The sequence below is a fragment of the Perognathus longimembris genome, chromosome 1 (genome assembly GCF_023159225.1).
Source record: "Perognathus longimembris pacificus isolate PPM17 chromosome 1, ASM2315922v1, whole genome shotgun sequence".
Taxonomy (NCBI): Eukaryota; Metazoa; Chordata; class Mammalia; order Rodentia; family Heteromyidae; genus Perognathus; species Perognathus longimembris.
The window spans coordinates 156290479-156303466 of NC_063161.1; the positions used below are offsets into that span (position 1 = coordinate 156290479).

The following is a 12988-nucleotide window of genomic DNA, read 5'->3' on the forward strand; positions in this document are numbered from 1 at the left end:
CAGAGTGCTCTCCTGGAGACCCAAGCTCTAGGCTGGCCCTGATGGCTTTAAAGTCGTGTGTGTGTGTGTGTGTGTGTGTGTGTGTGTGTGTGTGTGTACACTGGTACTTGAATTCAGGGCCTGGGCACTGTCTCTTAGTTTTTCACTCAAGACTGGTGCTCTACCACCTGAGCCACAGTCCCCACCCCCTTCTGGCTATTTATTGGTTAATTGGAGATAAGAGTGTCCCAGACTTTCCTTTCAAAGCCCAGGTTGTCTTTGAACCATGATCCCCATCTCTCAGTCTCACAAGTAGCTAGGATTACTGCTGTGAGCCACTGGTGTGAGCACAGTCCCACATACCTGATGGGGACAGTCCAGCGACCGCAAGTGGAGCCCAGCTCTCCCCGGAGCTGGTTGGACCCCCCTCCTGAGAAGGGCACAGGCGCCAGCCCACCCGCGCACACTCTCCACTCGGGTGACAGCCAGTCCCTGCCCTCTTCTGCTTGTCTCCAGAAAATTGCCCCCGCCCTCAGAAATGACACCCCCATGACACCCCGGCAAAGCCCTATTGAAGCCTTGCCCGCTGTTGCAGGGGAGGCCACGGGTAGGCACCCCTCATCCCAAGGCCCCGGAGATGCCTCTGGGGTCCCGCCTGACCTCTGCCAGGGCACTCACGTTTGAGAATTCCAGGAAGAGGACGTGGACTTCAAGGACCCCATCGGGAACCTGAGCCACACAGCCCTGCGGGACCTGGCTGGTGGTAAATGTCACCTCGCCCCTCTTGGGGTCCACAGGCTGTAGATCACAATGGACTTTTTCTGCAAGACCTGTTGGAGAAGAAGAGGAGAAAGTGTCAGCTAAGAACGAGTCATGACGCGGTGAGCGGGGTAAAGAACTGAGTATTTAGTACTTGTTCAGGTGGCAATCCTCTGATCAAGTGTAAGCTTTTCTTGTGCCAATACTAGGGCTTGAACTCAGGGCCTCTGCTCTTGCTTAGCTCTGCTGATAAAGGCTGGAGCTCTACCGCTGGAGCCATACTTTCAAGCTTTTGGCTGGTTACTCGGAGAAAAGACTCTCGTGGACTCTCCTGCCCTGGCTGGCTTCAAACCCACAATTAGCCAGGATTGCAGGCATGAGCCACCAACGCCCAGCTTGAAGAACTTTTTAGTGTATAAAGATATCCCAAATCTTGCGTGGGGTATCCTTATGCTACAAAGACCTCGTGTATCTGATCTGAAGTCCACGCTCTTCCCTGTGACTATGTGGCGGGAGGCACATGGAGATCCAAGACTCAAGGAAGGTGAGCTCGGGTGAGGAGGCCGAGTGTCTCCTCTCAGCCTCAGGGGTGGCACTGGGAGGACTGGTTGGGAGTCATCTGAGCCCAGGTGACAGGGAGAGCTCCGAGGTCACCCAGATTGGAAGAAGGTGGATCGGCTGCCTCTGGAGCCTGCAGCTGGGGAGGGAAGTGGGGGGGGGGGGGCGGAAACGCACAGGTCCTGAGGGAAAGGAATGGAATGTCACCGTGACCCAGCAAAGGAGGAAGAGGAAATGAGGCCCCCTACACCTCGTCCTAAGGAATGTGCTGGAGGAAGGGGGGCTCTGGGGGAGGGAAAGAGGACCGAGAAGGGGAGACTGTTTGGAAGTTTGTGTCTCCATCTTGTCGCGCTCACTTCCTGTTTTCTTGGAGATCAAAGATGGGGCGAGGAGGGCGTGGCTTCGCGGCCAGCTGACGCCGCCGGCCAGAGCAGGGGGCAGGCAGCTTCCTCCCGCACCCCGGGCTGTCTGTCTGTCTGTCTGTCTGTAGCCTCACCCGGCCGGCCTCCTTCCCTACCTTTCCACAACTTGCTGGGCTCAGACCATTAGAAGTCAGAGAAGGATGGAAGATGGCGGCCCTTTGCCATGACAACACTGGCCTCTGGCTGGTGACTGGATGAAGAGCAGGACAAGGACATTCGGCCACTAGGGGGGCCCCCGTCTGATGCTGAGCCATGCTGGCGACGGTGTCAGGGCTATATGATGTTTAAGGGCCCTGAAGCCAGGACAATCCGGCTCTGAATCCCAGACCTGATGCCTGAGATGCAGTTCCTATGTGTAACTTTGAGGAACAACTTGAGACTTTATTACTTAGAATGACAAGAAGCATAGAAGCCAGCTGGGCGCCGGTGGCTTACGTCTGTCATCCTAGCTATTCCAGAGGCTGAGATCTGAGGATCAAGGTTCAAAGCCAGCTTGCGTAGGGAAATCTGAGATTCTTATCTCCAATTAACCACCAAAAAAGCAGGAAGTAGAGCTGTGGCTCAAGTGGTGAGCACCAGCCTTCAGCAAAAATGCGAAGGCATAGCGATGCCTGGGTCCTGAATTCAAGCCCCAGTATCAGCACCAAATAATAATAATAATAATAAAGACCAGAGGCCACATAACCCTTCCAGGTCCTATGACACTTCTCAGGGTTACCTCATGGCCCTCAGTCATTGTGGAACTGACTGCCCAAATGTTGGGGTGAAGCTGTGGACAGGGACAGCCTCCAGTGAGGGTCTTTTGTGAGGGAGGTCACTGGGGTTCCCCTCACCCCAATAGATAAGGGGTATTGCCCTCTCCTGCTATTTCATTCCCTCCAACTCACCCCTTCACCCCTGGTTCTTAAGCATTGGCTCCTGGGGTGTTACTTCACCTAAGTCACCTCCTATGCAAACGGGGAGACTGAGGCTGGGACAGACAAGGTACACCATGGCTGACCGGCTGGGTCTTAGACCCTTCTCCCTTACAGGACCCAGGGTCTGGTTTGGGACTTAGTGTAGCACCTCCCTTCTTCCCTTCAGACTTTCCCTGCCCCCTCCCCAGACTTTCAGGAACCCCAGTTCCTCCCTGATCGCCAGGCGGCCTGGGGCCACCTCCTCCATGCCGTCAGCCAGGGGGAGAGGCCACAGGCCCAGCCATTATGTAATGATCAGATAACAGGCCAGGCTGGGAGATCAGATAAGAGGTCCATTTATTTTGGGGCCTTTTCGAATCCTGGCTGCCCCCACCCCTTAGACGAGAATGGGGAGACAGGAGGGAGTGTGACGCCTGGGCCTGTCTCCCAGAGCCCGAGGTGGGCCCAGGCCAGCTGAAAACAATCCACTGGCACCAAGGGAAATGCCTGAGGTCTGTCTCCTGGGATCGGTGGGAGGCGGCTCCACTGGGGGGCCTGGGTGTTGGGGACTCCAGAATGAGAGACCCTGGAGCCGGGCACAGCCACTCCCCAGACTCCGCCAAGTCGCTCCTGGGACCATCCTGGGCCCCAGAAGCCAGATGTCCTGGACCAAATCTCAGCTCAACTTCTTCAATGACTGCTGATGGGGAGCAAAAGCCACGGCTCGGGGCCTCACCCTGAGCATGCCAGCGACTGCAAGATTTGGGGTTTTGTTTTGTTCTGGGGCTCGAAAGCTGGCGCTTTACCACTTGAGCCACAGCTCTCCTTCCCGCTTTTTTTCTTTTTCTTGCTGGTTAATTGCAAATAAGAGTCTCATGGACTTTCCTGCCCAGGCTAGCTTTGAACCATGATCCTCAGATCTCAGCCTCCTGAGTACCTAGGATCACAGGCATGAGCCACTGGTGCCCAGAGAGGTTAGCAGTTTTTATACCCATTTTACAGGGGAGATAGGGGGGGTTAAGGAGTTGGCTCCAGGATTCCCAGCTAATCAGTGGCAGATCACCCATCTCTGGGCCGTGTGTCTGTCTGATGCAGTCAGTCTGATACAGTAACCCATGTCAAGCACACAGTCAGCACTTGTGGGTGCTCTGTACCTAGTGTCTGAGAATTCCTGACACCAAGGCAAGAGTCTTCTCTGCTGCAAAGTCTTCTTCAGTCACCCACAAACCACCCAGCCACCCTCCACTCCTTTCAACAACAGCCGAGTTCTCACCTCCCAACAAACAAACCACACTGTCAGGCCACCAGCCGGGCCTCAATTCTCCCTTGCGCCTGGTCTTTCCCATGGCTTCCCAGAACCCACTGGGTCAAGCTGATCATCTGTAGCCGAAGGTGGAGTTGTCAAGTTCAGGCATCTCCTAGGAATCAGTGGCTCATGCCTGTAATCCTAGCTGCTCACTCAGCAGGGTGGGATCTGAGAATCACGGTTCAGAACCAGCCTAGGGAGGAAAGTCTGGGAGACTCTTATCTCTTAATTAGTCGTCAAAAAAGCCAGGAGTGGAGCTGTGGCTCAAGAGGTAGAGCACTACCTTAAGCGAAAACGCTAAGGGATAGCACCCCGGCTCTGACCTGCAGGAGGACTTGTGTCAAGTATTTCACCTATTCTGGGACTGAGGGTCAACTCCTGGGGTGAGATCAGGCCATGGGAAGGCGTTGTCACCTCCCTTGCGCTTGTGCAGAGGTCAGGCCCGTGGCTCAAGCCCTAGTTGTTTACCTAGATCTGTCCAAAGGCCCCAGCACACATGCACCAGGCCTGTCCTCCAAGGGCCCAGCACTGACCCAGATGTGACCCAGAGCAAGTCCCTCTGTGCCTCTGAGTCTTCGTGTCACCGTCTGTCTAGTTGAGATGAGGGAGAATCTTCATGCATGACCCCATTGACCCTGGGACCTCACCCTCTACTGGCCACCATGGCCCTTGACCCATCTTTTTTCTACCTGGCCGATGAGAAACCACCTGGAATACGGCCTCATTGCTGGGGTGTTTGTGGCGCTGGCTCTGTGCACCAGCCCCCCTGCAGGGAGTCCTAGACCTCCACCCAGGTAGTAGGCAACATAAGGGCTCCAAATTACACCTCTGCCTATCCTCAGGCAATGATATCTACCTCCCTCAAGGAACTCTTGAATCCTAGCCACCCAGCAAGGCCATGAGGCCCAGCTCCTCCTGCTTCTGGGACTGTCTCCAAATGAAATAAGCCAACATACAGGAAAAGGTGCGTGCTTTAAAAACGTGCGTTGAGGTGGTATTTATAACCAGAACAAAAGGGGAAAGCACCTAAATGTTCAACAATGGGGGTGTCGTTATTCCAATGATGGCACATAGGGGCTGGGAATATGGCCTAGTGGCAAGAGCGCCTGCCTCATATACATGAGGCCCTGGATTCAATTCCCCAGCACCACATATATAGAAAATGGCCAGAAGTGGCGCTGTGGCTCAAGTGGTAGAGTGCTAGCCTTGAGCAAAAAGAAGCCAGGCATGGTGCTCAGGCCCTGAGTCCAAGGCCCAGGACTGGCCAAAAAAAAAAAAAAAAAGTGACCAATGATGGCACATAGAAGGGAGAGAATGTTCCACAAGAGGACTACAATAGCTATTGAGTCTTCAAGGGAACACAGAACACAGGATCTGCCTTGATTAAAATTACCTTAACAAGTGGGACAGGGGCTGGGGATTTGGCCTAGTGGTAGAGTGCTCGCCTCGTATACATGAAGCCCTGGGTTCAATTCCCCAGCATCACATATATAGAAAACAGCCAGAAGTGGTGCTGTGGCTCAAGTGGCCGAGTGCTAAAAAAGAAAGGAGCCAGGGAGAGTGCTCAGGCCCTGAGTTCAAGGCCCAGGACTGGCAAAAAACAGAACAAAACAAAAAACAAAGAAGTGGGACAAAGACAAGTAAGCAACCTACAAACTACTAACCTTTCTGGGGATTGAACCCAGGGCCTTGTACATACATGCTAAGCATGTATTCTGCCACTGAGCTATACTCCCAGTTCTCTGTTGTCTATTTTCATTGAAGGTAAGGCAAATATATAGTTAAATTGTTCTTTCAATTTTCATATGCCTTTTTGTTTGTTTGTTTGGGTGGCTCTGGAGTTTAAACTCATAATCACAGCTTTCTTGCTCCTAGCTGATGCTCTACCACTTGAGCCATTACTTCCAGCCTGGAATTTCCTGGCTAATTGGAGATGAAATCTTCAGGACTTTTCTGCCTGATCTTGCTTTGAACCACAGTCTTCAGCTCTCAGCCTCTTGACTAATTTAGATTCTAGATAAGTGTAAGCCACCAGTGCCTGGTAAACATCGTTCTTATTATGTCTTAGAAACTTAAAATGAAAAAATATATTATATATTACATTAAAAAGTGTATATTGGGCTGGGAATATGGCCTAGTGGTAAAGTGCTCGCCTCGTATACATGAAGCCCTGGGTTCGATTCCTCAGCACCACATATATAGAAAAAGCCGGAAGTGGCGCTGTGGCTCAAGTGGCAGAGTGCTAGCCTTGAGCAAAAAGAAGCTCAGGGACAGTGCTCAGGCCCTGAGTTCAAGCCCCAGGAATGGAAAACAAAACAAAACAAAAAAGTGTATATTACAATTAAGATATGTTACATGTATATATGTGTACATATACATACACACAAACACACACACATGCTACGGGGGATTGAACTCAGGGCCTTGCACATGCTAAGCAAGTGCTCTACACTCAGCTACACCTCGAGCCCTAAATTACCTTCTGGGGGGGGGGGTGGGCGGGGAGGGTGCCAGACTTGGGGCTTGAACTCAGGGCCTGAGCACTATCCCTGAGCTTTTTCACTCCAGGCTAGCACTCAACCACTTGAGTTACACTTCTACTTCTGGCCTTTTGTTTGTTTGTTTGTTTGATTTTTTGCCAGTCCTGGGCCTTGAACTCAGAGCATGAGCACTGTCCCTGGCTTCTTTTTGCTCAAGGCTAGCACTCTGCCACTTGAGCCACAGCTCCACTTCTGGCCATTTTCTATATATGTGGTACTGAGGAATCGAACCCAGGGCTTCAGGTATACGAGGCAAGCACTCTTGCCACTAGGCCATATTCCCAGCCCCTACTTCTGGCCTTTTGCTGGTCAGTTGGAAACAAGAGTTTCACAGACTTTCCTGTTCAGGCTGGCCTCGAACTGCAGCTCTTCAGAGCTCAGCCTTCTGAGTATCTAGGATTACAGGTGTGAGCCATTGGTGCCTGGCTCTAAATTATCTACTTTTGAGGAGATAATAGACATCCAAATGCATTACCTCTTTATTATCTAGGTTCTTGAGGTGATCTGGCCTATCGTATCTGTGGGGGAAAATGCTAGATCACAGTGTGACTTCATTACTATTTTTCAGAGTTGGAGGAGGAGGGGGTGGGTGGAAGACATCCCTGGAGGAATATTTATACCACAGGAATTGTCAGACATTATAAATCAGGCCCTGCTCCATTGCAGGCTGGATACCAGCACATCACTGCCCTCCATCCTATAAAACCACACACCAACAGTCTGTGACACCCCTTCATCTCCAACAACCCGGAGGACGAAGGCACAGAGCCAGGGCTGCGAGCGCAGGTGGTCAGAACTTCCGTTTTTGCTTCGGTGACATAGGCCATCAGGCAGCCATCTTGCAGGGCCACTGGGAGAGGGGATGGGACGGCTCAGGGTTAGAAGCACTGCTGGGAGTCAAGTCTGGAGTCAAACCCTCGCTGAGCTCCTCCAGGCCTCTGAGACTCAGCGTCTGGCTGCTCGTGAGGTGGGGGCAAGAGCTTTATAGACTGAAGATCCGAGACTTCACATGCCGGCGGTGACCCCTGACCACGGATGCTGCTCTGTGCCCTCCCCCAATCCCTAAGGAGGTGCCTGGACATGCAGGTGGGCAAATGGAGGGCAGGCCCTGGGCTGGCTGAGGAGCAGGGCCCAGCAGGGAGCAGCGCCTGGGGGCCCCCCATAGCCCCTCCCCTGCTTGGTTTCAGTGAAGCAACATGGATCACAACTCTGGAAAAAGGGTCGGGCTGAGGAGCCCCCTGCGGAGCTCCTAGCCTGAGCCCAGACCCTTCCTGGGGAGCAGAAAAGATGAAGGGAAAGGCAGGGGCAGGGCACCCCAGCCTTGACCTGTTCAGTAGGGCTCTGGGGAAGTTCAAAGGCTCAGGAACGTGGGAGGATTTCAAGCTAGCCACAAAACAACAATCACACAGAAACCAGGCAAGCATGACCTCACTACCCCGCTTCTTTCCAGTGCCGAGGGGGAACTGCTCCCAACCATCACTTGTCCAGGAGCTGGTCCCCAAGATCACACCACAAGGAAATGTATCCCCCCCCACCCCCTTTCTTTTCCCACCTTCTTCAAGCAGGGCACTCAAGGCTCAGAGAGGGTAAAGAACTCCTCTGGGGCTGCACAGCATTCTTGCCACCTGAGCTGACCATGGTTGGGAGCACAGAGACCTGGGGCCAGGGCTAAAGTAAAGAACCTCAACCCCCGGGCCTGTGACTTAGAACACAAAAAGTCCTACGGCCTGGGAAATCACTTAGTCACAGCAAGTTGGGATGGTAGGTGACCCCACATGTCCCCAAAGCCAGCCCCCCCCACCCCCTTGAGGAGGCTCCATGCGCCATGAACTAAGGAAGGAGGAGGGGGGGCGGCTAAGTTGAGCCCCTGGACACTTACTTGTCGGGCCGAGGTTGCAGATGGCCAGTAGCAGGACAATGGCCAGCGGAAGAGCGCTGCGGCGCATGCTGTCCACCCCGGAGACGGTGCGCTGGGCCTTATCCGGTGTCCAGAGGCAGGGCTGCGGGTGGGCGCCGGGGCCGGCGTGGGCTCTCACGGGGACCCGAGGGGAGCAGGCGGCCGGAGTGACGGCGTCCCTGCTCCAGCCTTCTGGGGTGGTGGCCAAGGGGTCAGGAGAAGTGGGCACAGGACTCACAGCCAGGCCGGGCCCTGGCTGAGGGGCGGCGGGGAGGGGACTCCTGGGGACGGCTGATCGCACGGCAATCCTGGCCTGGGGATGGGTGCGGAGGGAGGCTGAGCAATGACTGTGGCGGCCGCCGGAGCTCGGCTCATCCAGCCCGGCCCAGGGAGGCAGGAAATGCGCTTCCTTAGCCGAGGGGCCGGGCCAGGCCGCCTGCCAGACGGGCAGAGGAAGTACCACAGGCTTTGTGGCTGGGTGGGGGGGGGGGCCTGGGATGGGGGAGGCTGAGGGGTGGGAGGGCCCCGGCTCTGGCCTTGTCTCCCTACATACCCACCCTCCCAAGGCTGGCTTGTGGGGGCCATGCCTGGCACCCACAGATGAAAACCATCACCCTGACAGGCCACCCAGGATCGGACAGGCCCCCGGCTAACTCCATTCCCAGGACCTCACAGCTCCAAGAGCTCAAGGGTCCTGTTTTATAGATGAGGAAACTGAGACCTGATGAGGTCCTGAAAGGTGGGGGAGTTGGGATTGGAGCAGGTCCCCTCCCGTGTGGGGCACTGACGGACTTGAGCTTGACACTGAGCTATCCAGAACAGGGAAACTGGTACCCAGGGTGTGAAAGAAGCCTTCTCAAATGGGCCCAGCATGGAAGCTGGCGCCGGGGTCTCTGAGCCCAGACGGGGCTCACACACCCACACCCAGAGCCCACACACGTGTATCTGCTCCATCTCCACCCCTGCTCCTAGGCAGAGACAAAAAGACAGCCCCCAGCGAAAGAGGAGCACAAGCCAGGCATGGTGGACGTGCCTGTAACCCTTTCTTCACTTGGGAGGCCGAGGTGGGAGGATTGTGAGCTTAAGGCAGTTTAAGGCAGACTCTGAAAGGGAAAGAAATACAGAAGGAAGGAAGGAAGGAAGGAAGGAAGGAAGGAAGGAAGGAAGGAAGGAAGGAAGAGGGGAGAGGGAAGGAGGAAGGAAAAGAGATAGAAAGCAAGCAAGCAAGTTCATTTTTAAGAAAGAATTAATTTCCGTGGTGTTCCCGTCATCAGATGCCCTGGGTAGAGCCCGGCTCTGAGTAAGACTTGGAGCTGGGCCCTCCAGCTCAGCCACCGGCCTACAAGGGAGGGGGTGGGGGTGCGCCGCCATGCTGTTGGGAATGGGATTTCCAGGGCCCCCAGCACCACAGAGCTGAGCCCTGGGCCTGGCCCACAGGAGGTGCTGCCCATTAGTGTCCCCCAAGCTAGGGTGGCAAATCGCAGAACCATCCCGCAAAATCCTGTGTAGTGATCACTCTTCAAACACTCAGCACCTACAGGGTGCCCACCGTGGCTAGCCACAGGCAGCAGGGGAGCAGGAAACCTGAGCCATCTGAATGCGTGGCAGGGGAGCCTGCCCCGTGAAGGACTAGGGGGAAAGAAAAGGGCTGGGGTGGGGTGGGGGTGACCGGCCAAGGCGCAGACGCCGGAAGTGTGCAGACCACCGCAGGACCAGAGCGGGCGTGGTGGGGACAGGAGGCCTGGAGAGTCCGCAGTCCTGCTCTGGGGAGGCTTCAAAGGTCGAGACTTTCTCCTGAGGGCCACCAGGAGCCACGGGGGTGCTTGAGCACGCCAGAGCTGGGCTCCAAGAGGCCCGATTGCCGCAAGCGAGACGAAGCAGGGCGCCAGGCCTGCATCACGAAATGTGGAGGCCCAGGAGAAAGGAGGCTGGAGCCCCAACTGCCCCCAGGGACTGGAGCAGACATCTGTCCTTGCCACCGCTGGCGGGGGTGGGGAGGGGTGGGGGTGGGGGTTGCGAGGGTGGGGCTCCTGGGGTGGGAGTTGTGGCAGAAGGGCGGATCACCCAGCCAGTCCCCAGCCAGGCCTGGGCATACAGTCGCGGGCACCATGCCTGCCGTCGGGCACCTTGGGAGTCGCGGCCCTGTGCAGCTGGATGGGAGATGAAGGTGGCCGTGCGGTGTCTCTGGGCCCTGAGCAGCGTCTGCTCCGGGGGAACAGTTACTCCGACCTTGGGGTGAACTGTGCCCTAGGGCACGCCCTAGGCGTTCACCTTATCAGCCCTTCAACCCCAGTGGGTTCCGTTAGACTTGGCGAAGAGGAGGAAGCAGAGGCCCCCTGGCTGTCAGGTGGAGACCCTAAGGCTGGGCGCTGTCCCTGAGCTTTTTCACTCAAGGCTGGCGCTCTACCACTTGAGCCACAGCTCCACTTCTGGCTTATTGGCTGGTTAATGGGAGATCAAAGTCTCATAGACTTTTCCTCCCAGGCTGGCTTTGAACCACAAATCCCCAGATCTCAGTCTTTAGGGTAGCCAGGATTACAGGTGTGAGCCACCATATATATATATATTATCACTGCCTAAGAACTGAGGCCTTTGAACCCTTGAGAATAATGAAGATGAGAGGTGCTCTGAAAGGCAAGGCAGGGATGAAGGTCATAGATGTCTGGGGAAACTGAGGCATGGAGAGGTGGGCCGAGCTCCTCATCTTTAGTAGAAAAGGCCAGTCCTGGCCTGGTTCTCCTGTTCAGTGGTCATGTGGCCAGACACACATTGGGGACTGTGGTCCACCGATGGCCACCTACCCCTCGTTCTACCCATCCTCCAGGACAAGGACACGTTTCTGCCCAGCCCACCCCCCTGGAAAGCCAGGAGAGAGACCCATCCTCCTGCTCCATCCCCGTGGCTCAGCTGAGAAACCCGGTCCTCCCCCCTCTCCCTTCGGGCTGAGTGGTCATCGCAGGGTCTCTCTCGGCCAGCCCTGGGGTCTGCAGAGCCCCTGTGGTTACCAACACCTCCCCACACCTGTGCAAACAGACCTGCCACATTCTCCCCAAGCCATCCCCCCCGGGGGGGGGGGGAACGTGCCATCTGTTTCCTGCTAGGGCCCTAATACAGATGTTTCCAGGTGTGGCCTGTCCACACATCGGGAGACCTGCGGTGGCCGCCGGCCAGGCCCTGCTGTGCCTGCACCCCATGGGGGCATTCTGCTCCTTCCTCCTCCTGGAGGGTCGGGAAGGTCTGGGCTGCAGGAAGGGACGGAGCACGTCCACCCTGGCTCCTGGCCACTGGAGGAATTTCAGGAGGTCCCCAGGGAACCCCCAGGCGGCTGTCTGGCTCCAGCTCTGGTCTAGAGCCAGGAATCTTTGATAACAGATGAGCTAGACCCTCATCAGCCACGAGTCTGGGGACTCAGCTCCGCCTTGCACTGACGAGGGGTCCTCCGGGAAGACCTTTCTCCTTCCAGAGCCTCCGTTTCTTCATCTGTACAATGGGAGGGCAGCTGGCTGACCCCCCACGCCTGTGCTCGCCCTGATCCCACGCCAAGTTCACCGTCACCGACACCGAAAGGGCCAAGACGGCCCCAGGGAGGAAGCAAGACACAGGCAGGAGAGAGGCTGGGGAAAGTGCAAACCTGGGCCTCGCAGCACTCCTGCGGCTTCCAGAACATTCCATCCTCGTTTCCCTCCCACATCCCACATCCCAGACACCTTATCTATGCCTCTTCATTGGTCCCCAGGCCCCTTCCCTTCTCACCCCCAAGTCAGGTTTTCTCAGATCTTTGTGACCCTGATGACATCATGTCACCGCACTGGGACGGATCATCATCTCCGGGACTCAGGGTCAGATAATGGAAGAACTGTCTGTGAACTTCTCTGGTTGCTTTGTCCTCACATGGCATCTGTCCATCCCTGGCCCTTTCTGTTTGCTAAGGACCTCAGGCTGTGCAATGCGATGGGCTAGACCTTTGCTATCCGGAATACAGTCTGCGTATCTTCTGGAAGTTTGTTAGAAGGGCAGGCCCTCAGCCCTACCCCAGAACTGCTAAACACAACCTGCATTCCCCCCCCCCCCCCCGCCCTCAGGATCCCGGGAGATTAGCTGGGCGCTAACTACTCAGGAGGCTCATGATTTGAGGATTGCAGTTCAAAGCCAGCCAGGACAGAAAAGTCTTTGAGATTATTATCTCCAACTAAAGAGCGAAAAGCTGGAAGTGGAGCTGTGGTTTACGTGGTCAAGGGCTAGTGTGAGACCCTGAGTTCAAGTCCCAGTACTGGCATACATGCACATACAGGCATGCATGTACGCGTGCACACACACACACACACATACACACACGTACACACAGATCCCAGGTGCATGTGTGCACGAGTGAAAGTGGGGGTGTATTGTTGTGGGTGCCCCCATCCTGACACTGTTAAGTACCAGCTGCAATGACCTCTCCTGACTTCTGTCTCTCCAGCCATCTCTGTCTCTTGAAGCCGAGACCTGAAGATCCAAGGTCAGACATGGCCCAGTAGACAAACCCTTGAGATTTATCTCCAACTAACCAGCAAATAGCTGGAACTGGAGGCACGGCTCAAGGGATCGAGCACCAACCATAAGCATACGAGGCCGAACTAGAGCGTGAAGGC

General features: G+C 55.6%; 1 protein-coding gene across 1 annotated transcript in view; it reads right to left on the reverse strand.

Annotated features, from left to right (window-relative positions):
- Eng (endoglin) overlaps window positions 1–8819 on the reverse strand; it is a 30775-nt gene extending 21956 nt beyond the window's left edge. The window contains 2 exon segments of the mRNA XM_048343490.1: window positions 658–809; window positions 8340–8819. Of these exon segments, the coding sequence (XP_048199447.1) occupies window positions 658–809; window positions 8340–8406 (219 nt within the window). The 5' untranslated portion in view covers window positions 8407–8819.
- Window positions 8820–12988: the final 4169 nt, after the last annotated feature.